We start from the raw sequence: 27,846 nt of genomic DNA, 5'->3' as shown, positions 1-27,846 counted from the left end.
TCCTTCAGAACTTCCTGCCACAAGAAGACAGCATTGCAGGAGAAGCTTTGGTTTTGTTGGCAGAGACTGTTCTGTTCAGAAATGTTTTCTAAGAAAATCATCATGTTGATTTCTTTAGTCTTTTCCAATCCAATACTTGAGTTTTGTTGGTGCTCCCCACTGTCAGGGCTGGTCTAAGGCCTCATTTTTCTTAGTTCTGCTGTACCTTTTAGTAGAACAGAGGCTCAGAAAGTGCTGTGAATTCCTGATGGTCCAGAGAAGATGGTTTCTGTGACCTTTGTCAGAACAGTTTTGAGACTCCCAAGAACAGTGTGGTTTAGAAGCTGCCAGTTGGTTTCCAGAAAATCACCTACTCCCTTTCTCTTTGTAAGAGTGAAATAGTCCTTTTCTACCTGACTTCCTCTCTGACTCTCTGAATAAGCTTTTGAAAGGCTCTGATGCTCTGCAGTTCTCTAATATGGAACATTTAGACCTTCAGGCATTGGATCTGATATTTGGGAGCTCCTGGGTTGCTGGCCTGTGAAACAGAGCAGTCCCTTCTCCTTTCTGTTTCTGCATTACCATTTTGTTCATCTGAGTGAATGAGACTGTCCATCTCCTTCATGGAACTACTTGAAATAGGGAATATTATTATTTATAACACACTTGCTTTAATGAAGTTCTGTTTCCTAAAACCAAAAATACCCTGATCTGCAGATCCTCAACAGCTGTGGGGGATATCTGAAGAGGATAATGATGCTTTTTTTTTTAACAGCCTTTCTGTAAAATTAATATGTGACTGAAAATTGGAGAATTGCTTTTGCCCATTTTTTGACCTTTGTATGATTTTCAAGTTCTCTGGGGAGATAAAATCCCCAAAGCAAAAAAAAGGTAACTGTTTTTCAGACCAAAATGTTACTTAAAAATAGACATTTCAAGTTTCTCTATAATGGATGTTATTTTAGCAAACATTTTGTAAAATTTTTTAATCACTTAGTTAGAGGTGGATTTACATGGGTGTATAAAACTGAGTCACAGTGAAAGAAGAGAATCAATTCATTTGAACTAAAAGGTACTTAAAGCTTCTGTGTGTGCAGGTGCATGACTAAGTCTGCAGAAAGAACAGCAATCCAACATGTGTTCTGCCTTCTACCTGCTTGCATGCTCCAGCTGAGGCAGCACAACTACTGAGAGTTTTTTGTTTGAATGCTGGGCTGAAGAAGGAAAGGCCAATTTGCAGCTTGTTCCTGGAAGCTGCATTGTTCTTCATGTACAAAAAAAAAAAAAAGAGCTTGAAATAACAGCTGACAATCGGAGACTCTAAATTAATCCTGCAGTGATCAGTGAGGATGTTTCCACTTGCTTTCCTCATCTTTTGGATAATGACGGAGATGCAGTTTCTGGTCTCAACATAGAATTAGGCACAATACCAAGCAAGGTACTCAATCTGACTTCGCAGTGTTGTGGCAGCATTTTCTGGTCTAACTGTCCCTCTCTTCATGAAGGCTTTTCAGCTTATTTTCCTTGTCTCTTTTTGGTCACATGGCTTGGTGTTTCATCCCTGTGCAGACGTGGGGCTGAAATGATGTCCTGGATTGTCCATCACACCTGGATTTCTGCCTGGCCAGAAGGGTTTTAGGGAAATGTCACAGGTTGCTTGTCTTTGCCACTTCAAAGGTGTTGCTGCCCTCTGTCACGACACAGGGTTTGTTAAGCTGGTGTGATTATGTCACTTGCTGTTCAAACCTTCTCTGCCAACAGAAGAAAGCTGGATTCAGCATTGGTGCTTCCTTTTGTTTCAACAGAGTAAAATAGTTCGTGTTCTGAACCTCTGGCAGAAAAATGGAGTATTTAAAATTGAAATCATTCAGCCTCTCTTGGATATGGCAGCAGGAACCAGTGCCACTGCACCCATGGCAGAGAATGCTACTAACAATGAAGGTAGGAATGACATTTTAACTTCTGCTCTCAAAGGGCACATGGCAGCAGCTTGTTTGCCTTCAGCACAGTGTGTCGGCTCCTAGTTCCAGCAGTGACATAGCAGTAAAGTCAGCTTTGTCACAATGAGCAGCCAAACTCATTTTTAATAAGTACTGATACTGTACTTCAGAAATTATCAGCATGTGAATACTGACTTGGGAAATATATTAAATATATATATGCATGTGTACGTATATATACAGGTGACTTCATGTGCCCTCTTAAACAGATAATATTTTCTCTTTTGCTTTGGAATATTTTTATGTGATTTCTCAATTTTATAATTCTGATGTTATTTTTTTAATGCCAGAGTCCAGGTAAGTAAGTGGGATCTTGGATGTTAAAGAGCTTCATCTTCCTTTCAGTCAGCTCAGTGGCTGAAAGCAGCAGCTGCCAGTGCCTGAGTGTGCAGCCCTGACAGTCTGGGGCTGGTGTTTCACTTCCAGGTTCTCAGAGAGAACATTTGTGCCTGGGATTTTGCACGGGCTGCTGCCTGAGGGGCACTGACCTGCAGAGCCCAGCAGTGCCAGGCTGCCCACAGTGCCTGCACTGACCTATTTAGTGCCACAGCAGAGCTTGCAGGGAACATGCATTCCACAGTTCCCTCTCTCTGCAGAGAGCAGCTTGTTGGCTCTGCACTCGTGTTTCACACTGAGCTGTGCTAACCTCCTTGTTTACTGTGCTCATGGAGCGGGACTGGGAAAATGGAGTGGAGGGAGTGAGGTGTGCTGAGAGACAGCAGAACACTGCAATGTCTCCAGCTGTGTTCAGGGAAGTGTGTCCCATTAAAGGCTTTCTAAACCTGCCAGGGCCAGGGAATGCCTTGCCCCACCTGAGCCTGGGGGCAGAGTGGTGGCTGTGCAGTTGAATTTTGGGGCAGGTGAGGGGCACTGCCTGGCCAGCTCTCTCTCCTCTGTAGTGGTGAGCAGGTTGGCTGCCTTCTGCAGAGATCTTCTGTGAGGTTATTCAGGTGCACCAGAGGGGGTAATTTGGCCCTGCAATAAATATGCTAATGAATAATAGTAATAAATATATTAATGCATTATGTGAAGTAGAGTCTGTTTCACCCATAAAAACAGAGAGAAATGCAAATTTTCTCCCTTGAGCAAGCATATATACTGCTGAATGTATTCAGGAAATAATTGGGGAGTTACTTTATATTTAAAAACAATATATACCTTTTTGCTTTATGTTGCATTTCACTTCTGGGAAAGTATTGTTCAACACATTTGCCTGTGCTTGCTGCCTGTCAACACTGGAGTTATTTGAAGTGCAAACAGAGGAAGGGCTTTAAAGGAGTAGCTATTGCAAGGCAAACATGTTTGCTTAGTGTTTCAAACTAAATATTTCTATCTGTAGAGTTTTTTTAACTTACTCCTTGTACAGCTTTATTATCTCCATTAAAACAGATCTGGTGAGCAATAGTTACAGTATGTAGGAATTGATGGGATTATTGCTAATTTATGTGGTACTGGCAAGATGTTTATTAAAAAAGGTGTAGTAATGTAAGGTAGAGAGAATGGGAACACTAAGAGAATATCTTAAATTGTGATCTCAGTTTCAGCAAAGCTTAGTAGAAATGGGAATCTTTTCCTGGAAAAATGAGTAAAAATCATTTTCCTGGTGGGAGGATTTATCCATCAGCTGCTGGTGTGGCATGTGCACATGCAAAAGGAACATGTGAACAAACTTTATCAAAGAAAACTGCCTCTGAAGTAATCCTTAAAAACCTTTAATTATTGCCAGACTTGTCTGCAGAGGTTCAGTTACTGGTGGAAAATGCTGAGAGAAACTCAGCTGCTCTTGCAGTGAGCCATGAGGTGGTTGATCCCAAAGGATGAGCCCAGGCCTGTGGAAGCAGAGCCACCACTTTCAGGGTATTGAAGCTCTCTGCCTTATGCTGTTTGAGTGGTGAGAGCTTTCCTAAACCTGCACAGCTACAAACACGGAGCTGGGAGCTGAAATTCCGTGTGGGAGCAGCTTTTCTGTCCCAGTGCACGCCAGGTGCAGGTGTGAGCAGTGAGCGGAGCAGTTCATGGCAGAGCAAACAGGAAATGCAGCCGGGGTGCTGCAAGTAGGCCCTTCTGGGATAAACAGGGGGGCAGGCAGCTGACACTTGCGGTGGGGAGCAGGAGGGACCCTGTGGAGTCTCACAGCCCCCCTGTGTTCCTGGCCCCCCCAGGCTCGCCGCCCCCTCCGGCCAAGGTTCCCTCGGAGCCGCCGCCGGTGACCGCGAACTCGGTGCCCGCCGTGCCGCAGCTGCCCAGCTCCGACGCCTTCGCAGCCGTGGCCCAGCTGTTCCAGACAACACAGGGACAACAGGTAACCTGCTCGCTGTCCCCTTCAGGGCCTGCCTGAAACGACGGGAAATGGTGGCACCGACAGCCTGCGTTTGGAGCTAAAGCTTCCCAAAGGTCTTCGGTGGGAAAGAGTATTTAAATTCTTCCATCCAATAATTGTGATATTTCATGATATTCAGTGCCTAAGTAATTGGGTACAAATTGATGCAGTAAGAAGGTTTCTGGAACAGGTGGAATGTCTCAAAGGAAATGAGGAATTTTATCGTTCAGTCCATTTGAATGTTTGCTGTGTTGAAGGGCCTGAGCACTGCAATGTTGGGATCTACTGAATTCTGCCACCAAAATATTTAAAAAGGGACTCGTGGTCTTGCTGTTCATGCTCCACAGCTCAGTCTGGTTGTTGCTGTGTTCATCCCCTGCCATAATCTGTATTGACTTAAAATTTATAGCCTGCAACTCCTTCAATACTCGGAGTTTGTATGAGGACATTCACTTCATACTGTCTCATGTTTCTGTAGCTGCAGCAAATCCTGCAGACCTTCCAGCAGCCTCAGAAGCCCCAGTCACCGGTCATAGACAACACTGTGATGGCTCAGGTTCAAGCTATTACTGCTCAGCTGAAAACCACAGCAGCACAGCCCCCAGAGCAGAAAGCTGCTTTCACAGCACCTGAGCAGAAAACATCATTTGACAAAGTAAGTCTTGGTTTGCATTTTCTCAAGATGGAGAAATCTGGTTTTGGACAGTTTTTATTTGGTATTGGAATACAGATTTCTGTTTTTCCCCAAATTCTAATCTTGTCTTTAGTTTCAGAGCTTACACCGCTTGTAAGAATGTGATAATAAAGATATTTTGGCTGCCAGGTGGGTAAGATACAGAAAAAATAGTTGTGCTGATGTGGTTTCTTTCAGAAGCTGCTAGATCGGTTTGACTACGATGATGAACCAGAAGCTGTGGAAGATTCTAAGAAAGAAGATTCAGCTCCTTCCCCTGCAGTGTCTCAGCCAGCTTTGTAAGTTGTGTGTCATAAATAAAACTAACAAATCTTTGTCCTAAAACATTTCTAGGTGAGAAAGTAGATTAAAATTTCAAGTTAATTCAGTTTAACTGAATTAACAGTCCACATTTAAAACACTGTTAAGAGGTTTTGGTGGGGAGATTTTTGTGTCTCGTTACTTTGGTGATCTGATGTTGCCTCATTGGTGGAGGGCTCTGTTCTGTAGAGAAAAGCTCAGTTTTGGTTGCAGGATGAGTTCCATGTTTTTACAGTACATCTGAGGGTGTCAGGGCATCACTGGATCAGCTGGATTGCTTTACTGGCTGGGGAAAAGCTGCTCTTCCAAACGTTGTGATAGTTTCTAGTATTCGAGAAATGAAAATCGCCTTTACAGTTTTATGTTGGCAAACATTCCATCCCCACACAAGCCAGCTCAGGCTCCTGTTTCCCTTTTGCTGTGCATTATGATAAAGTCTGGAATGACATGACCACATGCCAGTTTTTTCCACAGGACCTCTCTCTCATTCAGTGCACAGGCTGGATGGTGCTCAATGCCGGGGTTAGTCCATATTTCTTTTTTCCCTGCTTCAGTGCGTGGCCCCATGTCTTACTCTGTATCTGCATCTAAAGCCTGCTCTCAAAACCAGAACCACTAACTCTGTCATCAGCTTTCTGCCTGTGTCTCTCACCTCGAGCACCTCATGTCCACCAGTAGTAGCTCATTCAGGGTCTCTGAAGGAAGTGGGTAGTGTTTGCCTTAGAATGCAGATGGAGCTCTGGAGTGCAGAAAGAGGAGGTAGGTCACAGGCACTGCTGGTGTCTGCCCAGCTGGAGGCTTGTGGGCATGTTCATGTTCTGTAGGTGGTGCTTCAGGGCCTCACAGCTGTGCAGGGTGTCCCTGAGGGTGGCATCCCAGTGCTCCCAGTCTGGGGCATGCGCGCTCAGTAATTCTCTCTGTAAAATACTGATCTGTCCACAATCTTCTCAGAATTGTCTTCAGACGCTGCAAAGTTCCATTTCCCATCACCACCAAATTCCTTTCTCCCCTGAAATGCTGCTGAGTTTCTTGCACAGGCTGCATCCTGCAAGCAGGTCCTGTTACCTGCAGACCTCCAGAATTCCCTGAGCACTGTCCATTCTGTGTGTTGAATCAGGAAGTGATGGGCATCGCTGTAATAATCCTCATGTGATACCCACCCCCTTCTGCTCTGCCCTATTTCCTCCCAAACCAAAGTGTTTTGCAGCAAAAGTACAGCCAGTTTCTTCTCCTTGAGGGAAAAAGCATTGCTTCTTTTGTTCCCAGAAGAGGAGCTGCAAAGGGAGAGAATGAGCCTAAGGCAGAAAACCTTCCTGAAATGTTTCTGCAGGCTGAGATCTTCAGCAAGCTCATGGAAGTGCAGGGGCGAGAGAGGCTCTAACCTTTGTGTAGCATTTATGTAAATGTGAAAGGACTGCTCTTAGAGTGGAGCAAAGATCAGGAAGCCACTCTTTCTTCCTTTTCTTTTTTTGTTGGAAACGGGATCATAGCAAAGATAATTGTTCTGTCTAAAATAACAGCCAGAATGTGTAAATGTGCATAGAAATCTGTAAAATAAAGACAGACCTGTGCATCTACTGACTTGTCTCACCAAAATACTCCTGTTTTAGTGGGTTTCCAGGAGAAGGCATGCAGCAGCCAGTGTTTCCTCAGCTCCCAAACATGGATCCATTTCAGCAGCGGATGATGGGAATGCAGCAGGATCCGATGCGGCACCAGGTAACCCAGGCTTTTCCCTTGTCCCCCTCTTGTGCTTTCCATGCTTTGCTGTTTCCTTTGGTGCAGCAGGAAGGAAGTGATTTTCCTGCTGGTGAGCAGTGAATGTGGCTTAGCCCTGCTTCTTCCCAAAGAAACATATCTTTGGTGTCTGTCCTAGTCAGGCTTTGAAGGACAAGATTGTTACTTGTGCACCCAAATGCTTGGCCTGCTTCATCTTTTCCCCATCTTTTTGTTTGTTCCCCCATCTTTTACTGCTGGGAAAGTGAATGTAATTCCTTCTTCTAGCTGGAATTCTGTATCTTTTCTTCTCCCAAGGTGCCTCTTCCTCCGAATGGGCAGATGCCAGGCTTTGGTCTCCTGCCTACCCCCCAGTTCCCACCCATGGCTCAGCCAGTGATGCCTCCAGCAGCACCAGTGCAGCCAACTTTCCAGTCTCCCTTCCCAGTGCAGGCTGAGCCACACCTGCAGAAACCCCACCAGCAGGTGAGCAGCCCTTGCAGTGAGCAGGCCAACTCAGATGCTCTCATACATGTCCTTCCCAAATGTGTGTGGATTGTCCTGGAGCAGAAGTGTCAGCATGACCAGGACACAGCTGGCTATGAGGCTGGCTCTGCTGGGAGAGAGCTCCAGGACTTACCCCTTTCCTGCCTCCAGCATAATTCAGCCTTAAAGTAATTTCTTATAACATCTTGGAGAAAAGTTGCAGCAGATTTCACTTTGCCTGGGATTTTGATGATGGAGCATGATCCACTGACCGATCTTAAGGAATAAAATCATGTTTTGTGGAGATGCAGGTGTTGCTGAAATGGGGTGAAATGTGGAAACCAATAATTTGCAAATTGAAAATGGGAATTGTGTGAATTATTTCTATGGTGCCTTTTCAGTGGCTGTGTTAAGTACATGCAGTACTGGACCCTCTCCCTGCTAGTGATCACAGGGTGAAGGTTTTGAGTCACATTACTCTTTAATTTCACACATTTGAATATTCAGTGTATTTTCAGTGCTGGTTATTTAGTCTAAGCATAAAAAGAAATAGAATGCTTGTCCTGCTCACCCCTAACACCTGTCAATTTCGTGTTTTAGGATATGGAAGTGGAACAGCCTCCCATTCAGGAGGGAAAACGGCATGTTTCTGACAGTAGGAAATCAAGATCTAGATCTGCATCAAGGTAAGTGAGTGAAAGTTCTTTGAGTGCAGGAATGAAAAGCAGATTAACAGCTCTAAGATAATGAACCTCTAAAGTCATCTCCCTTCTAGGGAAAATATTGTATCCGTGCAGTTCTCTGTCACTGGAAGAGAGCAACTTCCATGCCTTTCAGTCCAGAGTCAATTTTAGGGAGGCAGAATGTGATTGTTTAGAGCACAGGCAAATTAAACTCACTTTTCTTATGAAAACATTTGTGATCTGTGACTTTGTGTGTCACTGAGCCCGTGTGTCACATCCCAGCTGACCGAGCAGATCTGGCTCCACTCTCTGTTTAGTTGCAGGAAGTCATCTTGTTCACCAAGATGCAATCGCTCCACATGATTTCTCTGAAGGTCTGCCACACCTTGATGGTTTAGAACTTGAACACGATGTAAAATACAATTTCAGTGGCAGAATTTATTTATAATTTATAATTTATTTATAATCATTTTTAGCCATTTCTTTGTAAAAGCAGTAAATATTTGCATCATTGATGGAAGTATACTTTTCCCTGTGTTGAAGTGGACGCAGTTTTGCTGGTCAACTTCAGGACAAAATTAGTACATGACAAGAAATTTTTTGTGTGAATGAGCTGGGATTGCTGTGTTCCCTTCCTGAGGGAGCCCTGGGGGTGTTGTATGAGTGAGGCTGTGTGTCATGCTCTGAGCAGGGTGCCTCGGTTCCCACAGGTCCCCCAAGAGGAGACGCTCGCGGTCGGGCTCGCGCTCGTGACAAATTCTTTGTGTGAATGAGCTGGGATTGACGTGTTCCCTTCCTGAGGGAGCCCTGGGGGTGCTGTACAGCTGAGGCTGTCTCAGGCTCTGAGCAGGGTGCCTTGGTTCCCACAGGTCCCCCAAGAGGAGACGCTCGCGGTCGGGCTCGCGCTCGCGGCGCTCGCGGCACCGGCGCTCCCGCTCGCGCTCCCGGGAGCGGCGCCGGCGCTCGCCCAAGTCCCGCTCGCAGGAGCGGCGCGAGCGCGAGCGGGAGAAGGAGCGCCGCTCCAAGGGGCTGCCCCAGATCAAGGCAGAGACTGTCAGTGGTGAGTGTGTTCCCTTCCTGCTTCTCTGGGTCACCCTGCACCTTCCCGTGGGGCCCGGTGTTCTCGCTGTGCTCCTTGGGGTTAATGCTGCTGCTTGTGCTCTCCGGGGCTCATCCAAACAGAGCAGAAACTAACTGCCTTTTGATTCCTGGTGGGAATCTCACCACACTTCCTCTGCTTCTTCACTCATATTTAGCATTTCTGGAGTATCTCCAAGTTTGAGGTATTTTGGCTGTAGAATATGAAAAAGCTGAAATCCCATGTTTTTCTTTTCCTTCCTTCGATATATAAGGTAAAGCAGATTTGTCCGAGGTGAACAAAATGGATTTGAGTTAATTGTAAATTATTACAATTTTTCTATGTATTCAGTCCTGTGTATTTCCCCAACCTGAAGAAGAGATCTGACTGACCTGGAAAGCACACAGGCTGATGGTTGGATTTCTGATACAATCCTGGTTTTGCCAGCGTTTATACACCAAACGTAGTAGTCTTGTGCATGTTCCTTGGGAGTGTGGAATCCTCTCATCAAGTAAAATAAAAAGATTCTTTCTCATATAAGAGAGACAAAACCCTGAGGTGTTTCAAGAGCCAAGTGGTGAGTGATGGTCCCAGGGGTAGAGCAGCCCTGGAGCTGCTCAGTGGAAGCTCCCTGCAGTGCTGTGAGATGTGCTGCTGCCAGCACCTGTCCCAGGTTCTGTCAGGTTGGCTCTCAGAGTTTGCAGTTCTGTATCTCTCAGGTGGAAAACCTGGATGAGTGTAGAGTGTTGCTGCAGTAACCTGCAGCCTGGGGGATAGCTTGAGCTCCTTTCCTGGTTATTACCCTGGGTTCAGCATGGGATAGGTGTTGGTTATCTGTGCTGTAAGGACCGCCTGTACTAACTCTTGGTTGTAGTTTGCAGTACCACACTCTGGGTAGGACAGCTGGACAAAAGGACGACTCAGCAGGATGTGGGAAGTCTCCTGGAGGAGTTTGGCCCCATTGAGTCCATCAATGTGAGTAGAAGGGTGCAGTGTCAGCTACTCTGATGTGTTTGGGTGCACAACATCTCTCCAGGCTGCTGTGAGGCAGCGTTATCTCTGATACATTCCAAAGAGCTGGCCTCTCATTTTCCATGTCTTGTGTTTTTGGTGTGGGCACTCAGAGCATGTGGCTGACTTGTACACAAACAAGAAGGGAGCTGCTTTGGTTTCCTGCAGTATAAAAGTACAGAAAATTACCCCATTTTCATAAAAATCCTGCTTTCCCTGCAGGATGATGGCTGCAGAATTACATCCCATGCTTCTGAGTTCCTTGGCTGCTTCATTTTATTTGATTATAGGAGCATGGACTCTCAGCTGGTGTTCTTGTTGCTCTTCTGTCATTTTAGCCATAAACACAGACAACTATTGTTTTATTTTGCTGTATTTAAGGATATTTTATGTATAAATTATAGCTGTTCCAGTAACTTCAAAAATTTCATTCATTCAAACGAACAAAAATAAGTGACTAATTTTCTTTCTATTCCCAAATTTTGTAAGAGAGCATAGGAGTTTTTTCCTCAAATTCATTACAAATAAAAATTATTCCAAATCTGCAGCTAGAACTGAATGTGGAGGTGCAGCTGGCAGAGTGAAGGGGGATACTGTTGTGCATTCCAACAAAGTAACTAATTGCCAGATGTTGGAATTTACATGAACACTATTGTTTAGCAATTTAAAATGATTAGATGTGCAGAAGTCAGCTGTATTTTAGAGTTTGGAGGTTTCAGAAGTTGTGGAAGTTTCAGTTCACTAGAAATGTGAATTTCCAGAAGATACTGGCTTTCTTAGCCTCTTAAACTAACATTTCCTTCCATACTTGCACAGCCCCTTTGGAACAGCCCCTGATGTCCCAGCTTGCTGTAACTGAGCATTTGTGTGTTGTTGACTTTTTGTTACCCACAAAATGAACTTTTTCATTTCATTTCAAACCCCACCCAGATGATACCGCCCAGAGGATGTGCCTACATTGTCATGGTGCACAGACAAGATGCCAACAGAGCCCTGCAGAAACTGAGCCGAGGCAACTTCAAAGTCAACCAGAAATCCATCAAGGTACTGCTTGAAAGCATCAGGCTTTCCACAGCTGCTGGAATTACTGTCATCCTGTCTCATCTCTGCTGGGCTTTGGGCTATTTCAGACTCATATGGGTTCTGGAGATGACATTCTATAAAATCCTGCGAAAATACATCAGTGAACTGGTTTTTGGGAATTATTGTGCCTGGTCTGTAGTGGGATAGTGGAACCTTGTATCAGTTTCCTTGAAAGATTGCCAATAATTGTCTGTTGAATCAACAGAAAGGGTTCCCTTTTGCTCATTGCAGGGCACTGGCACTGTGTGTTTCTTGTTGCTGTTATTTGTCTCCTAACAGAGTTTCATTGCATATGATAATCCTACAGAGTACTCATAAATAAGGAAATGTGCATCAATTAGTGAAGTTCTTCCTGCTGTAGAATGTCAAATTAGTGTGACACTGTCCTCCAAAGGGAAATGGAATTAATCTTAGTGGCTGGGGATCATCAGAAGAAGCTGGCTTTATACATTTTTACAAATTGTGTGCAAGAGTCAAGCCAAGAAATAGGAACCAAGTCTGCTTAAAAAATACGTTCTTCAGAGTTTTGTAGCTGTTTCACTTAGGCTTTTTACTTTTTACCTTCAAATGCTGTTTTGTGAGAATGAAATAATAAATCCATGAAAATGGGAACATTATACTGACCACTTGTATTTCCTCCCCCCCAAGATTGCCTGGGCTCTGAATAAAGGAATAAAGCCAGACTACAAGCAGTATTGGGATGTGGAACTGGGTGTGACTTACATACCATGGGACAAAGTCAAACCTGAAGATCTGGAAAGTTTCTGTGAAGGAGGAATGCTGGACAACGAGACCCTTAGTCCAGGTACAGTGTCACTGCATGGTTTTTATTGAACCTTTACTTCAGGATTTGACCATTCTGTAAAGTTTGCCCAATTAGCTGGTGATTATGTGCTCTAATTGTAGCATCTCTTCATGCTGAACACACAAAAATCAGCTGTGTGTTTTAAACAAAAATGTAATGAATCATGAGCATAATGTCAGTGTGTTCCAGTCCTCTCAGTGCTTTTCTCTTTCCCAAAGTGCCCCCTCACTGATCCTCTTTGTGCTTAGCTGGCTTTTCCCAGGAAGTTCTGACAGACAATAGGAGCTATTTCTTCCATAAATTAGGTTTAGAGCTATATTTGGCATTTTTGTCATTTTGCTGCAATTCTTTAGAGTTGTATTCTCCTTTTCCTTGTTTGAGACTTGAAGATGTTGGGATTTTTAGAAATGAGTTCTCAAATCAGTGGCAAAGCTGCTGCCTTCTTACCTGAGAGCAATAGAATGGACCTGTTGAAAGCTTGTCCCAAAGAGCCTTACAGTTTTTGTCACAGAAAATGTAACAGAATCCTGGGTGTGTATGAACTCTGCCAGTGCAAAGGATTGTTAAATGACTGCTGAAAGGAACAAGTTTATTTGCTGTGTCCAAATTATTTTGGATTTTTTTGTTGTCAGAAACAGTATAAATGCTTCTTAGCTCTGTGCTGTTATTACCTGAGTATTTTCAATTTTTGTGAACATGACTAAGCATGTTTCACATGGCACTGCTTGTCTGACCTGTGTCTGCTGGGATTTTGTTTTGGGCAGAGTGGAAGGGAATTCCCAAGAAGTCTGAGAATGAAGTGGCTCAGAATGGAGGCGCAGAAGCTGCACACAATGAACCAGTGTCACCTATTCCCAAAGCTTTACCTGTCCCAATTCCTGTTCCCATGCCTGCACCAATAACAGTACCTCCTCCACAGGTGAGAGTTGTTACGCAGAAACAAACAAAACTCACTTTAAATAATAATTCAGGGAGGGAGGGAATGCCATGAATGGGAACTCTGTTCTCTCAGTCACAGAGGAATTGCTGCAGTGGAATCTTTGTTTTAGAAGGGCTGAATTGCATCTTCAGGTTTTGTGATTGGCTTTTTTTTTTTGTTGTTTGTTTTATTAATTAATGTTCCTCAAAAAGCTTTTCCTGTTGGCAGATACTCCTCTACTTCTATATCGGTAGTTTCTTGTCAGTGTATCAGAGCTAATTTAAATTCAGAGTTTGCTATAAATCAGAAATAAAGGAGAAGGAGACACCAGTCACTGTAATGTGCAAGCTCAGGTAGTGAGAAAGAGACAAGCAGAGGTTTTTAGTTGCTCTGAAGCTGTGAGCATTCCAGTGGATCCTGTCTGGAAATCCATCTTGCTGGGTGCATATGAATCCCAGGCGCTGTGTGAGGGGTTTGTGGAGGTGGGTTACCAACAGGCATTAGCACAGAGGACAATTCTCTAATTACAAAGGCAGACAGGGCTGGTGTTGGTGTTTTCAGTGATGGGAGTTCTGGAGTGCTCCTGCATCTTCTGTGCAAGTGCCCCCTTGTTGCAGAGGAGTTTGGGGTCGCTGAGATGTCCTGGTGGTGCTGGACAAGGACAGAGATCCCCAGCGGGACACAGAGCCATTGGGGCACTCCTGGGGTAACCCACGTTTCCCTTTCCTTTCCCAGGTTCCCCCCCATCCATCAGGGCCCCCCGTGGTGGGTGCACTCCAGCCCCCAGCTTTCACAGCACCTTTAGGAATTCCCCCTCCCGGATTCGCCCCCGGGGTGCCGCCGCCGCCGCCGCCTCCGTTCCTCCGGCCGGGCTTCAACCCGCTGCATTTACCTCCAGGTTTGTGGGGAGGGCCAGCCCGGGCCCTGCAGGGCAGAGCTGCCCTGGGCTGTGCCAGGGGCACTCAGGGCTCTCTCTGCTGTGCTTCTTTAGGGTTCCTTCCTCCCGGGCCGCCGCCTCCCATAACCCCTCCGGTCTCCGTCCCGCACACTCCGGCAGTGAACATCCCCAACTGTGAGTGCTGGGCCCTGGGGAGGGCAGGGGGCCTGCAGGGGTTGCTGCTGGTGCTCAGTGTGCCCTTGCCTTGTTCCTCAGCTACAGCCACTGGTGGGAGCGAGGACGCTGCCAAGGAGTCGTCCGTAGGAAATCCCATCCCAACAGTAGTGTCTGGAGGCAGAGGGAATGCTGAAAGTACCGACGCTTCCAAACTCTATGGCACTGTCCCACCTCCTGTAGCACCTACCAACGTCCCTGCTCCTGTCACCCAGGCTGTTCCACTCCTTGGTAAGTGCCCTCCTGGGGAAGTTCTGCTCTCCATTGTTCCCTGCATTGTAAATGCCATTTTGGTTTGGCTACTGACTCACAGGCCAGGGGAAAGGGAAGCGCATTCTTCTCAACTTGAAATTTCTGTCCTGTTGTTGGCTTTCAAATCAACTTTAAAGACTTAATTTTGCACAGGAGAAACAGTCAGTATTTTTTACTACTGAAGATCCAAAGCCATGATGTGTAAGTTACAAATTCAAATACTGTCCACTTTTAGCAAGTGAAGGTTTATACAGTCTAGACAATGAACTTAGAGCAACACATCTGTATGGACATAGGAACCAGGTTTTAGACTCAACTATTAGATATACAAAATTAAAATGCAGAGAAACTATTTTTAGTGTATTTTTGAAATCTCTGAGGATGGGGTGCTTTCTTGTTATGTATGGAATAAATTGTTGTAACAGAACAGAAAACCAAAAGCTTTTATGCAGCCCTGCAGTAGGACAGGTTTTGAAACCTTTGTAAGAATATTTTATTTAAATCTTACCAAATGTTTTTCTGACTAGCAAACCCAGGGTAATGGGAGTATGTTGCATTAATTTCTTTTCCTAATATGATACAAATTTGGTCAGGTTTTGAAAGGGAGTGTGAACTGTTACAGAACTCTGCTAAATGCTTATTTTATGATGGCTTTGGATGGGCCAGTGTCAAGAATTTACTCAAGAGACTTGTTACATGAAAATTTTAGTGAGATTACTGCATTTAGAGGATTTTAGGCCTCTACATGAGAGCCTAGGAAATGAATGAAAAGCTAATTTTTTGTTAGTGGGTTTCTGCCCAGAATTTTCAGTGATCAGTGAAGAAAATCAGATTTGTCTCCCTGAGAGCTCACTGCTCTATTGGATGTGAGGGCTAAATTTTCCATCCATGACTAATGATTTATGGATCCTGCATGTTGAAAACTTGACAGAAGACCCTTTCAAAACAGAGAAAAGCTTGAGAAACTCTGTGGTGACACCATGGAGTTCAGGGAATTTTGTTAGGAATTTCAGAAATTCACACCTTCCTGCTGAATGACACTTCCTGTAAAGGTAGCACAGAGTTTTGGAGTTTCACTGCTTTGGACAACATAACCTGCACTTGATATTCCTGCACTTGGGAATGCGTGAGGTTCTGTATGATTCTGTAGCAAACTCCAGCAAAATCCCACCAGACTGAGAACATGGTCTCCCTCTCAGGAATTCCCTGGCAGTATTTAACACTCTAGCTGTAGGATGCCACATTCCCCACTGGAGGACATGCAGAATGCTGGAGAACAGCAGCTTCAGAGTGGAGTGAAGCCCTGCTGCTGTTGTGCTGGATCCATGAGCTTTTGGCTTGTTCCGTGTGTTTCCATGGGAGACAGACAGACAGCACAGAGCTCCACGTGCTGGGAGGTGATTCAAGGGGTTGGGTTCAAGTTCCTGGAACCACTGAGTGAGCAGAGTTTGTGTAAGAGTAAATCAGGTGTGTTAGCCCTGGTGACATGGGAATTATCCCAAGGGAATGTAGGCTTTGTCCAGCTGGGAGAGATGGTCAGCTCTGGATCACAGTGACATGGAAATGTGGCTTCATCCCTAATTTATCAAAGCAGTAAGGATGACTCCTGTGCCCTCCCTGGACAGAAGATCCTTCAGGCCAGCCTGAGCACTCTGGGCTGTGTTGTAGGAGTCGGTGATGTAACTTGGGACACTGTGGTGTGTGATGGTTGCTCCTCCCAAACCCATAAAATCTGTTGTGAAGGCAAGGTGTGGTTTTGCACATGGGGACAGAGCAGCAGGTGGCAGGTGTGAGGGAACTGGCTGCAGCAGGACAAGCTGGGTCAGGAAATCACCTCGGGGCTTGTCTCAGAGCTCAGGGAGTTCATACCCAGCTCAGGAAACTGCTTGAATGTCAGGTACTTCCTAAAACAAAAGAGGATTTTAACTTGCCCCAGACATGGTGTGTGTGTCTGTAGCATGAATTTCCCTGAGCATTTTCAGTAAGCTGGGATGTGTTTCTGGACAGCTCTTTAGGTTTTGAGTTGGTGCCTGATTTGTCAGGAGAGTGAGCAAACTCCAGCAGTTCTACAGTTGCTTTAGCCTCAGCACTGAAGAGGGTTGATATTTAAAATAAATGTAAAATACGAAGTGTGCAGCTCTGCAGCCAGTGCAGTTCAGTATGGTGGTGTTCCAGGTACAATTATGTTGCTTCATGCTGCAGTTTGTGTAGAAATAAGGTTGAGAAATTTAATGACTTATTAAATGTGAAACTTGCCTCCCTCACCTCCTGTTCATGCTCTGGTAACCCACATCTGCTCTGCTGCTTCTAAGCAGGAGCACAGGCTTAACTTCAGCTCTTTAGTTCTCAGTTATTCTTTTCTGCCTTGTTTTAATCTTCTGGGGAAGATTAAAAGATGTTTTTACCAACAAGAATATCCCCAAACCTCAGAATTCCTGGGAGACATCATTAGCTATGAGTCTGTCTTGTCAGATCTGCAGTTCTGTCACAGGAGGAGTTTAAACTGAGTGGTTACAGACCTGCTTATTGACCAGGAGGGAAGAAGGCTCTGAATTTTAGAGAAAGGGATAAATGCAGGAAAAAAAATGCTGTTGGTACTGTACCATTTGTCTCCAAGAGTGGGAGCTGTGCAAAGGAGAGAGGATATCGTGGACTGGAAGATGTCACATGAATCTTCTCACTGGCAAAATCCAACTTCCTTCCAATGTGAATGTAAAGAGCACTCAGGTGAAAAGGTTTCTGTCAGAGACATCCCTCAAAGTCAGTGTGTGGTGAGAGGGCAGCGCAGCAGGCTCAGCTGTGTCTGGGGACAGGTGCCAAAGCTGGACAGGGGAGGGATGAACACCACGGCAGCTCATGTGGCTGCTCCCAAGGGCAGTTTCACTGCTGACATTAATTCCAGCATGAATTCCCGCAGTGTTTCACCCTGGTTTTCCCAGGCAGGGGCTGTGTTCCTAGGGCAGGAGGAGCTGGCGAGCAGGAGCAGATGGAGCAGTGTGAGGGCTCTGGGAGCACTGGACAGTGCTCCTGGTTCAGACTGGAGGCACCTGCCCTGCGGTGGGGAGAAGGGCTCAGCTGGAGCTCAGGATTCTTGTCAAAATCCTGTTTTTGGCTCCTTGTGTTGGTGTCCAGGAGCTGTGGGCTCAGCTTTGTCTGACAGTGTTTTTGGAGAGGGAGTTTTTTAACTCCTATGAGGAGCATAAGAATAAAACTGGAAAATAGTTGGTGCTGCATATGTGCTATAAAGGATGGAACACTATTACAAAAAAAAGAAGCCAGCAATGACCTGTTGCATTTCCTTTTAGTTTACATTGCAGGGTTTATTCTACTGTTGCATTTCCTTTTCATTTACATTGCAAGGTTTATGCTACTATGAATCTTTGTTGTGTCCCTTTTCTGTGGAGTGGTAAAGAGAGCTGTGCTCAGCTGTACTCGAGCCTCCTCTGTGCCTGTTTCTGGTGCTGTGAAGCTGTGGGGTGTTCAGCTGCTGTTTGTGGCAGAAGGAAATGCCTGAATCCCACTGGAGGGAGTAGGGTGTCTTCACCTGGAAGGGGCTTTGGCTGATGTCGCTTGGGGAAGCAGGAGGCTGAGCTGGGGCTCAGGGAGAGCTGTTCCTGCACCAGGGCAAGGCTCTCCCCAGGGAAGTCTCTGGGATCAGGGGAGCTGTTCCTGCACAAGGCAAGGCTCTCCCAGGGAAGTCTCTGGGATCAGGGGGAGCTGTTCCTGCACCAGGGCAAGGCTCTCCCCAGGGAAGTCTCTGGGATCAGGGAGAGTTGTTCCTGCACAAGGCAAAGGCTCTCCTAAGGAAGTCTCTGGGATCAGGGAGAGTTGTTCCTGCACAAGGCAAGGCTCTCCCCAGGGAAGTCTCTGGGATCAGGGAGAGTTGTTCCTGCACAAGGCAAAGGCTCTCCTAAGGAAGTCTCTGGGATCAGGGGGAGCTGTTCCTGCACAAGGCAAGGCTCTCCCCAGCAAGTCTCTGGGATCAGGGGAGCTGTTCCTGCACCAGGGCAAGGCTGTCCCAGGGAAACCTCTGGGATCAGGGGGAGCTGTTCCTGCACCAGGGCAAGGCTGTCCCAGGGAAGTCTCTGGGATGAGGGTTAGCTGCCGCCCTGGGCACAGCCCTTGCTGCCAGCAGCGCACAGAGCCCAGGCCGCTCCGCTCGCGGTTCTGGGGCGCTCCTTTCCCAGATAACCGCAGATTATTGGGTTTGAGGTCGGGCAGCGCTCCGCAGCCCGGCGCCGGCTCTGACTGTCGCTTGTGTTCCTTGCAGGCACGCAGGGGGTGGCGCCGCCGCCGCCCGCGCCCGTGGTGGGGCTGCAGACTCCGTCCACGGGGCTGCTGGGCGCCCGGCCCGGGCTGATCCCGCTGCAGCGCCCGCCGGGGATGCCGCCGCCGCCGCCGCTGCCGCGCTTCCCCATGCTGCCGCCGCGCCACATGCCGCCGCACATGATGCACCGGGGGCCGCCGCCGGGCCCCGGCGGCTTCGGCATGCCTCCCCCGCACGGCATGAAGGCGCCCTTCCCTCCGCCCGGCCACTTCGTGCGGCCCGCGGGCAGCCAGGGCGGCGGCGAGGAGAGCAGGGACGGGCGGCAGTTCCGGAACGACAGGCAGTTCGCGGGCGGCGGCGGCAGAGAGCAGGAGCGCTTCGGCAGGAGATCCTTCGGGAGCCGCGCCGACGGCGAGCGGGAGCGCTACGGCGGCCGCGACGAGCGGGAGCACGAGCGGCCGGGCGGGCGCGACCGGCGAGACTGGGGACGCCGCAGCCCCGAGCGCGACCGGCACAGGGACTCGGAGGACAGGAACAGGCGCTCCAGCGGCCACCGAGACAGGGAGAGGGATTCCAGGGATCGGGAGTCGCGCAGAGACAAGGAGGAGAGCCGCGGCAAGGAGAAGCCGGAGGTGACAGACAGGGCGGAGGGCGACAAAAACCACGAGTCGCACGGCGGCAAAACGGAGGGCGCGGAACTCGTTTCAGAACTGGCTGCGGGAGACGCCGAGCCCGCGGGCGCCAGCGCCGCGCCGGAGTCAGCGCCCGAGGCTACCTCATCCCTGGAACAGGCGGACAAGGACACGGGCTCGGCGGCCGAGGCGCCGCGCTAGGGCCGCCCGGGCCGCGGAGCCCGGCGTGGCTTGTACAGTGCTGTAAATCCGCTTCCGCCCCGCGCCCCGAGGCGGGGCGCCGCGAGCAATTTGATTGCTTCCCTTCTATTTAAAATAGCCACAACATAACATAAAATACTGAAGAGATGATTAAAATATTACCCATTTTTGCTGTAACTTTTTTAAAGTTTTGACTTTAAAAAGTTTACGAATCAGAAGTAGAAGTGCTTTCTATTTTTTTTTTAATTTAAGAAAAGGTAACGGTGAAAGCTCCTCAAAACAATAGGGATGTGTTTTTAATAAACTCTATTTTCGTAACAAACTTTTAACGTGTGCTATTCTTCCTACGCTGCACTGAAGTGGAAAAGGAGTGTCAGCAGCCTAAAGTTGGAACTGTTAATGCTGTACTGGAGTCTAAATTAGACTGGTTTGGTTCTGTTTGTTAAAGGAAATCCATCTGTTTGTGTAGCGATTCACAGAAGTGAATTTTTATTTGTAACAGTCCTCTGGAGTTTTAGATTGCTGCATTTTAATGAGCTACTTGACCACCCCGGGTAAAAGTTAGTTTTAAGATGTTAATTGCAGAGTTAACTGTTTTAGTGTTTGCAATGCAATCCATTCTTTGCTTTATTTTTTTTTTTTCCCTCCCTCCCTTCAATTGGTTCTGTGGTTCCTGTTGCTCCTAATTTGCCTTTTTTTAAGAAGCGACCCCTTCAGGCACCGAGCACCTGCTCTGAGGTGACACGGTGTGAGCCAGGCCGGGCAGTGCCTGCTCTGCAGCTTTGGTACTTGCTGGGAGCGAGACCTCGGAGCGCCACAACTGCAGCCTGGCTCTGCAGGCGGGGCTGGACAAGGACTGGGCCCTCCCTCCATGGACACGGGGCTGCCCTGCTCACCCTGCCAGAGGTAGGTTGTGTCCCCGGGCTGGGGACAGAGGGTGTTCTGGTGTTCTGGGTGTTGTGGCTCCTCCCCATGAGAGCCCTTCCGTGTGCTGTCAGCCTTGCCGAGGGCAGGTGCAGTGTCTCTGTGGCTGATCCCTGGGGCAGGGTGCTGTGGGAAGTTCTGCCCACCCCACGTGGCTCAGAGCTCCCATAACCCCAGCAGCACCAGTGTTTGAATCCTGTGCATATTCTATGGTTTCTTTCTCCTTGCTATAGGTGTGTTCTACCTTTAAAGCTGGGGATTTTGCCCCAAGGGAAGGGCAGCTGCTTCCTTACATCAGTCCTTTTTTACAGCTGCCCTGCTGTAAGAAAGGGCAGAGGGAATTGTCTCTGGGGGGGAGAGGGTGGGAGAGCCGCTGTGGAGCTCTGGGGAGAGGACATCTATTTTTATGTTCTTGCAATAGCAGAATAAAGAGAGAAAGAACCTGTTTACAGATTGTAGTCACCTCAGCTTCCATGTGTTAAAACTCGTGTCCTCACTGGTTGTTTCCTGCCGGGCCCACGGGACATTCCCTTGTCCCACAAATCCAGGTTTGAGCCTCGGGAAAAGCTGCCCCAGCTCTGTAAGGAAGGTAGGTTTGTTTCACTGAGAACACCTCCTTGGGGAGCTGGAGACAATGAGAGGCACAAGGCTGCACTGTTCATGCAAATCCCACCCCTGTTCTCTGCCTCAGTAGGGATCTGAAAGCCTGGAAAACGGTGGAATAACTCTACACCCTCTGCAGCAGTGCCTGTGCACAGCCCTCACAGCAGCAGCAGCAGCAGCAACCCTCTGGAGGAGGCACAGGGAGGAGAAGACTCACACACTGCTCTGGCAGCAACGGGCAATGTAAGTTCAACGTGTTTTTACAGTATTCCTGCTCTCCTACTCAGTTCCCTTAGTCCTGTGCCTCAGTGGAGTGGGGTTACCTGGAACTACAGCCTGCTACTCCATTAATATCCTGAAGGGCAGAAGAAAGGAACATTGGTACAAGTCCTTGTTGAAGTGACACTTTTCTCTGTGAAGAGAGAGCCTGAAATCTGCTTCAGAAGGACACACCCCAACAGGATGGGGGCTGGCACACAGTGGCACTCCTGGGATTCTACCTGGCACCTCTTCCTGGATGGATTTCAACCATGCACCTGCTGAAGCCCAGGCCCCCTTTCCCAGCAGGAGCAGGTTTGGGCCTTTGGGTTTTCTCTCCTGGTCACAGACAGCCAGACCCGGGTGTATCTGCCCAGAACATTTATTACACAAGTTTGAAGCCTACAAATGCTGCCCCTGCCCCAGGAGGAAGCCTGACACACCCAGGGGCTGGGACAGGAGCACTACACATGGTCCCTCAGAGCAGGGAGGTGACAGAATGGTGGCAGCAGGAGGTGAGCACAGACCACAGAGCCGTTCCATCAGGGACACTTTAATTGAATGTACATCATACAAAAGTCGGTCAGTCTCCGGCGTGCGAGTGCTGCTCGGGATGCAGAGGAGCAGGACGTGGATGACACATTGAAGTTGCAGGAGGGGCAGGAGCAGCAGGAGGAGCACTGCAGGCAGCGTTTAGCACTTGGCAATCCCGATCACCCCGCAGGCCAGGCGGGGCCCCGCGTTCCCGGTGAGCAGGCTCTCGTCATTGCCCCCTTTGCCCAGGTCATCCGGCCGCTCGTGCACCTGCAGCACAATTAAAGGGACCTTAATTGATCCAGCCATCGCCGCTCCTGGCAGCAGCAGCACCTCCAGAGCAGCTACACCCTGGTCTCCATGCTGAAAACTTGCCACTGCAGCTGCCCAGGGGCGATTCAGGCACCCGCAGCAGAAGAGCAGAGTCAGAGAGGGACATCAGGAGGTTGGCAGGGAGGTGCCAGCCAAGGCACAGAGGGATGGATCAGGATGGCTGTGGATGCCCTGTCCCTGCCCTGGGGCCCCCACTCACCACCATGGTGCGGCCGATGATGCAGTGTGGTCCCGAGAGGGAGATGACGGAGTCCTGGATGCACACCTCGGCCACGCCGCCCTTGGCAGTCACATTGCCCAGGTCTCCCACGTGCCTGCGCACACACAGCGACCTCACAATGTGCCCTGCACCCAAAGCATTCCAAGGCAAGGCTGGGAATTCATGTTACAGCACAACAACGGCTCCCAGATCCAGTGGAACAACCCTTCCTGCCGACCTGGTGAACACCACCACTGTTCTCAGAGCTTCTGCTGTCCAGGACAGCTCAGCTACTGCACAGGCTTTGGGTTTAAGGGGATTAGGAGAAGCTGTTTGTCAGGCAGCAGGTCACAGGCAGGGCAGGAACTGCTCAGTCCCAGCCTGTGCCAGGGATGATTATTCCAGTCTGGCATTGCCCCATCGCTTGGCACTCTGCTCTCCCACACAGCTTCTATCAGAGCTGCATCTCTGCTAAGGCTTCCCTGGAGAGCTGAGCCTGGAGCAGTGGAACTTTCACAGGACTTGTGGACATGCTGCTGTGCTGTGTCCTGTCCCAAGCACAGCATTCCCTCCAAATGCAGCTGATCCTCTTGTGTCAGGCTCCTCTGTCCAGATACAGAACCTGGAATACTGACACATCCCTGACCAGGCTCAGCCAGCCCAGGGCTGACCACCAGCTTTCTACAAAAATTCCTATTCTTAACCAAGTCCCACAGAACTGGGTTAATGACAGCTCTCCTCTGAGCAATCTCCTCATTTAAGCTTCCAGGAAGCATCACTCCCGTTCTTTCTTACCCTGATATAAGCAAGATCCACTTCTTGCACCCTCCTAAGGAACCTCCCTGCCCACAGCCAATGCAGGATCGGGATGTGCCAAGGCTGTAGCAGCCCCACTGTCCCTGCAATCCCAACCTTTAGCCCCGAGCAGTGCCTGCCAGGGCCCAGCACACATTTCATGCTGTGTCATGCAGGAGCTGGCTCAAATCCAGCTCTGCCCGGCCTGTGGCTCAGGTGGGATTTGCCAGCATTCCAAGGGCTGTCCCGGTCCCTGTGCAAGGCCAGGCTCCCTGAGCCCTGCTCCCCAACCCCAGCAGGCACGGCCACACCACTTCCTCTGGCACCCACCCAAGGGAGCTGCTGTGAGAGCTGCTCCCAGGGAACAGCCAGGTCCCACATCCCACTCACATCCAATACCCAGCACGAGCATCAGGCCCTCCCTGTCCCCTCCACCCAAGCCGTGACAAAACCACAAGGTGTCCCCAGGAGCGTGTTTCACCCCACACTGTCAGGGAAACAAACTGCTGGAGTTACCAGAGAGCAGCTAAGTGACCTCGGGAAGCCTGCAGGAATTCCCAGGAATTTTCTGGCAGTGCCCATGCCCTGGACTCACCTCTCAGCATCGCTAGGACCCCCGTGCTTCTTCTGCTCCGGGTTGAAGTGGGGGCCAGCACTGGTGCACCCTGAAACAAGCACAGCGTCAGAGCAGGATGCCAGGATAAAGCTGCGGCTCCCACAGCGCTCCCAGGCACAGCAAAGAGCTCCCCTCCCGTGCCATGCCCTGCTAATCCCTGCAGATAAATCACCTGCCACAGCCCTGCAAGTCCCAGGCTCAGCCAGCAGCTTTCTTATTTCATAACGCTGAGTTATCCAAGCGCTCAGGCGAGTGCTTGGTATGGCAGCTCTTGACCACCAGCCTCAACACGCTCAGCTCGGAGTATTTATTATCCAGGAAGCAATTCCTCGGCAATGGTCACGATTTCCTCACACAGATTTGCAGCCCTGAGAGCCAAGCTGCTGCTGCAGCACCGCGAGCAGCTCTGCAGGGCCGAGCAGCCCCTGTGCGGGGACTCCAGGGCCGGCAGGGACACCTTACCATTGGTGTTGTCCCCGAACTCATGGACGTGGAAGCCGTGCTCTCCATCGGCCAGGCCAGTGATTTTCCCAGTCACTTTCACGGGTCCCGAACCCTTCAAAGGAGAGCACCGATCAGCACAAGGACTTTGCCGCTGCACGGCTCCGTGTCACACCAAGGTGACAGAAAGGCCCCGCCACGAGCCCAAGGCAGCGCTGTCCGCAATCTCTGCGTTCGTTTAACGCCCTCGAACGCGTTCCTTCCCCTGTTTATCACTAAGCACAAGGAGTGCCTGTTATCTGACGGGGCCTCCCAGAAAGATCCCGTACTTTGGCAGAGTGACCCCGCGGCCGCGCGGGACAGCGCAGCTCCGGAGGGCCGCGGCCATTTGGAACCGCAGCGCCCTCGGGCTGAGCCCGCCCGCTCCCTCCGCCACGGCGAGCAGGCTGGAGAGGGGCGTCCCGGGGGCTCCGCGGCCGCCGGGGCGGTGCCGGCGGCCCGGCCGTGCCCTCACCTGCTGCTCGAAGTGGATGACGCCCTCCACAGCCCCCTCGCCGCGCATCACACACACGGCCCGCACCGCCGCCATCTTGTGCCCGCCCCGCCCGCAGCGCCCGCGGACTGCGGGCAGGCCACGCCCCCTCTCCCGTTATATAGGGCGGGCGGCCGGCGCGGCGGCCAATCGCGCTGCGCGCCGCGCGCCGCTCGGCCAATCGCAGCGCGGGGAGGTGGGAGGGGCGGGGCGCGGGGAGGCGGGAGCGGCGGGGCGCGCGGCGGCGGGAGGCGCCCTCTGGCGGCGAAGGTGCGGAACGGCGACAGGGACCGGGGTCGAGAACGGGAACGGGAACGGGAACGGGATGGGGGTCGGGACCCGGACCGGGAAGGATTCAGAGGGACCGGGAGCGGAGACGGCGGTGCTGCTCCCGGCACGGCTCACGGCGCTGTCCCCTCCGTGTCGTGCCGGGCCGTGCCGTGCGGACGAGCCGCCGCTCGATGTCCCCGCTCCTGCCGCAGCTGTGCCGGGCTGCGGGCGGATGCTCCGCTCCCATCCCGATCTGGAATGCGGCTGTGAGGCTGCCCCCGGGGAGCTCTGCTGTCATCCCGGTCCCGGTCCCGTTCCCGATCCCGGTGCCCGTTACGCCTCTTCACCGCCAGAGGGCGCCCCCGCCGCCGTGCTGTCGCAGGAGCCGCTCGGCCCCGGCGCTGTTCGGAGCCTGAGCCAGAATCGCAGAGAGACGGGAGCGTGCCTGGGGCTGCTCCGGACACCTGTGCCAGGGCTGCCGCCCTCCCCGGCAACAATCCCTCATTCCCGATATCCAATTCTAACCCGCTCCGTGTCACTTTGGAGCCTTTCCACCTCTGGGCTTTCTCCAGCAGCTCTGCAGCGGGGTCTCACCGGGGCACAGGGACAGAATCCCCCCTTCCTGCTGCCCACGGGGTTTTTATTGATTTCTGTAAAGCCCAAGTAGTTTTAAGTGACTCTTTTGGCGCCTGATCAGGCCAGGGAAGGATGGAGAGAGGTTGTGGTGGTTTCACACCTCACACACAACAAAGATCAGAGTCACAGCTCAGGTGACATTATTGCAGCAGAGATTTGTTTGTTGGAGAGCACCAAACCAGGTGAAAAAAAACTTGATCCAATAAATCCCTGGAGGCTGTTTGTCTGAGAGAGAGACACACTGGGATTCGCAGCTTAACCCTGGGAAGATGCTGGGAAGAGAGCAGCCAGAGCTTCCTATCTAAGAAGGGAGGGATAATCTCCTGGGAGTTTATCAGTGCTGCAGGGTCTGTCAGTCCTGCTGTGCCTGAGAGGAGTCACTTGTGAGGGAACAGGGACAGCACAGCACCCTGAGCCTGCTCCAGCACCAGGAGAGCTTCCAATGCCCTCCAGCTGGCCCTTGCATGGTTTAAAGAGGTTTCTAAACTTTTAAAAAATGCAAATACCTCGTTTTACTTCCCTGCAGAGCTTTCTCTTTGAGTCTGCTCTCCAAGGCTGCGCCGATGTTTTCTTTAGTTTGTTGTTTCCTCCCTGCAAGCGAGTTCCAAGATGTGCCCTTCTCTGTGCTCCCACACAAATGTGGCACAAACAGCTGGACCGGAGCCAGGTGTGTCAGGTTTCTTCAGAGGCGACGTGAAATAAGCAGGAGTAATTAATTTCAGAGACTGATGGCGTTAGTAATCCTGGGCTGCCCCAGTTGGGCAGGTTTGGTTTGGTTTTGTCCCACATCTTTTTAACTCCATTATTTTCTTAAATCTTGCCATTAGGCGAGAAAATCCACACCCCCAGCGCAACTGAGTTTCACAGCACAAAAGAAATATCATCATTTGACCGTGCCACATCAAATGGTGATTGATTGTTTTGTTATTTGGAGTGTCAGAGTCAAAGAGAAGAGAAGAAGGGAAGGGAAGGGAAGGGAAGGGAAGGGAAGGGAAGGGAGAAGAGAGAAGAGAGAAGAGAGAAGAGAAAGCATCTTGGTTCTCTCCCAATCTGCCAGTTTAAAGGCAGTTTTGGCATCTCGATTCTCCCCCAATCTTTTTTAGTTTAAAGGATGAAGTAACTGCTGCGTGATGGAGGTTAACAGCAGCATAAACTGTACAGAGAAAAGTTAATAAACTTCTCAGCAAAATGTGACAAAGTAGCAAAAAATCCCAGCCCTTAGGGCCTGTAAAAGGCTGGCCTAGAGCAAGGTTAAAGCCCTTGAGGGAGCAATTCCTCAGTGGGATGCTATACGAGTTAAAAATGAGGGAATTTCAGAGTTGCATTTCCCGTGGCAACCACACACGTGGTGCAAGCAAATCCCATTTCCTGCCTGCGGTGGTTGTGTGGGAGAAGCACCGAGCTGGAATGTCCATCCCACTGTGTCCTGGGCCAGAGCTGTGTGTCAGGAGCAATTCCCCTGCATTGGAGGGTCAATAAAAGCCACTCCTGCCTCGGGGGGATGCTGGCACAGGGCGCTTACTCTGTGCTGCTGAAATTCGTGCTGTGGAAATGATTATTTCCCCACAAGCCTGTGGAAAACCCGCTTTAGGAAGGAGGGGAGGCGCTGCTGCCATCCAGGGGGTTGGTAATTAGAGCAGAGTCAGCAGGAGAGCCTTTGTGTGGAACGGGCGAGATTAAAACCGCATTCACTCGCAGCAAAGCCGAGCTTATCTTTGTGCCGCTCGCCCTCCCGGGCTGGGCGAACCCGAAACGGGAGCCTCGGAGGGGACAGAGGGGCTGTGCAATGTAAATGTCGGTCAGAACTTTGTCCCTGCCGTGGGGTGAGAGCTGCGCCTCTGCCGAGCCCTGCCCACCGAGGGGTTCAATGATTGGTGACATTGCTGCTGCTCCTGCCGGCTCGCGTCCGCCGGGGGCTGCAGGGATTGCACACAAATCCTCCTTCCCCCTCTGGAAACAGCCTGGCAGCCTGAGACTGGGCCCACAGAAAGGCAGGATGGAGGGAAACGGGGATCCTGGGGCTGTTTGGGGGGATGAGCGCAATCAAACTGGAACTGAGCTGGAGTTTAAAAGGGTTTTTAAGCTACAGCATGGAAATATCCCTTCTGAAGCTGGCCAAAGACAGAATACTGTCCAGAAAGCAATCTGAAAAATGTTGTTTCTTTTTT

General features: G+C 49.9%; 2 protein-coding genes across 3 annotated transcripts in view; one reads left to right on the top strand and one right to left on the bottom strand.

The window, feature by feature from the left end:
- The window catches only part of SCAF4 (SR-related CTD associated factor 4), a 29,790-nt gene extending 9,317 nt beyond the window's left edge, over positions 1 to 20,473 (top strand). Inside the window, exons 5-21 of one of the 2 annotated variants that reach the window (XM_054270426.1) lie at positions 1,785 to 1,920; positions 4,142 to 4,281; positions 4,778 to 4,954; positions 5,171 to 5,271; positions 5,768 to 5,815; positions 6,904 to 7,012; positions 7,328 to 7,495; positions 8,096 to 8,181; positions 9,048 to 9,238; positions 10,131 to 10,231; positions 11,198 to 11,311; positions 11,999 to 12,155; positions 12,920 to 13,074; positions 13,810 to 13,972; positions 14,066 to 14,146; positions 14,228 to 14,416; positions 18,708 to 20,473. In XM_054270426.1, the coding sequence (XP_054126401.1) occupies positions 1,785 to 1,920; positions 4,142 to 4,281; positions 4,778 to 4,954; positions 5,171 to 5,271; positions 5,768 to 5,815; positions 6,904 to 7,012; positions 7,328 to 7,495; positions 8,096 to 8,181; positions 9,048 to 9,238; positions 10,131 to 10,231; positions 11,198 to 11,311; positions 11,999 to 12,155; positions 12,920 to 13,074; positions 13,810 to 13,972; positions 14,066 to 14,146; positions 14,228 to 14,416; positions 18,708 to 19,537 (2,946 nt within the window). In that variant the 3' untranslated portion in view covers positions 19,538 to 20,473. The remainder of the gene's footprint in view (positions 1 to 1,784; positions 1,921 to 4,141; positions 4,282 to 4,777; positions 4,955 to 5,170; positions 5,272 to 5,767; positions 5,816 to 6,903; positions 7,013 to 7,327; positions 7,496 to 8,095; positions 8,182 to 9,047; positions 9,239 to 10,130; positions 10,232 to 11,197; positions 11,312 to 11,998; positions 12,156 to 12,919; positions 13,075 to 13,809; positions 13,973 to 14,065; positions 14,147 to 14,227; positions 14,417 to 18,707) is intronic. The other variant, XM_054270427.1, reaches the window with a different exon arrangement.
- A 1,212-nt stretch (positions 20,474 to 21,685) lies between these two features.
- On the bottom strand, positions 21,686 to 24,854 carry SOD1 (superoxide dismutase 1). The gene is made up of 5 exons (XM_054270369.1): positions 24,755 to 24,854; positions 24,262 to 24,355; positions 23,779 to 23,848; positions 22,389 to 22,503; positions 21,686 to 22,126 (listed from the first exon to the last, which is right to left on the bottom strand). The coding sequence occupies exons 1-5, from the start codon at positions 24,827 to 24,829 to the stop codon at positions 22,016 to 22,018; spliced, it is 465 nt and encodes a 154-aa protein (XP_054126344.1). The 5' UTR covers positions 24,830 to 24,854; the 3' UTR covers positions 21,686 to 22,015.
- Positions 24,855 to 27,846: the final 2,992 nt, after the last annotated feature.

The sequence above is a fragment of the Melozone crissalis genome, unplaced genomic scaffold (genome assembly GCF_028551555.1).
Source record: "Melozone crissalis strain CALT ecotype California unplaced genomic scaffold, PUWL_Pcris_2 ptg000009l_1, whole genome shotgun sequence".
Taxonomy (NCBI): domain Eukaryota; kingdom Metazoa; phylum Chordata; class Aves; order Passeriformes; family Passerellidae; genus Melozone; species Melozone crissalis.
This window is presented reverse-complemented; position numbering and strand designations above follow the sequence as displayed.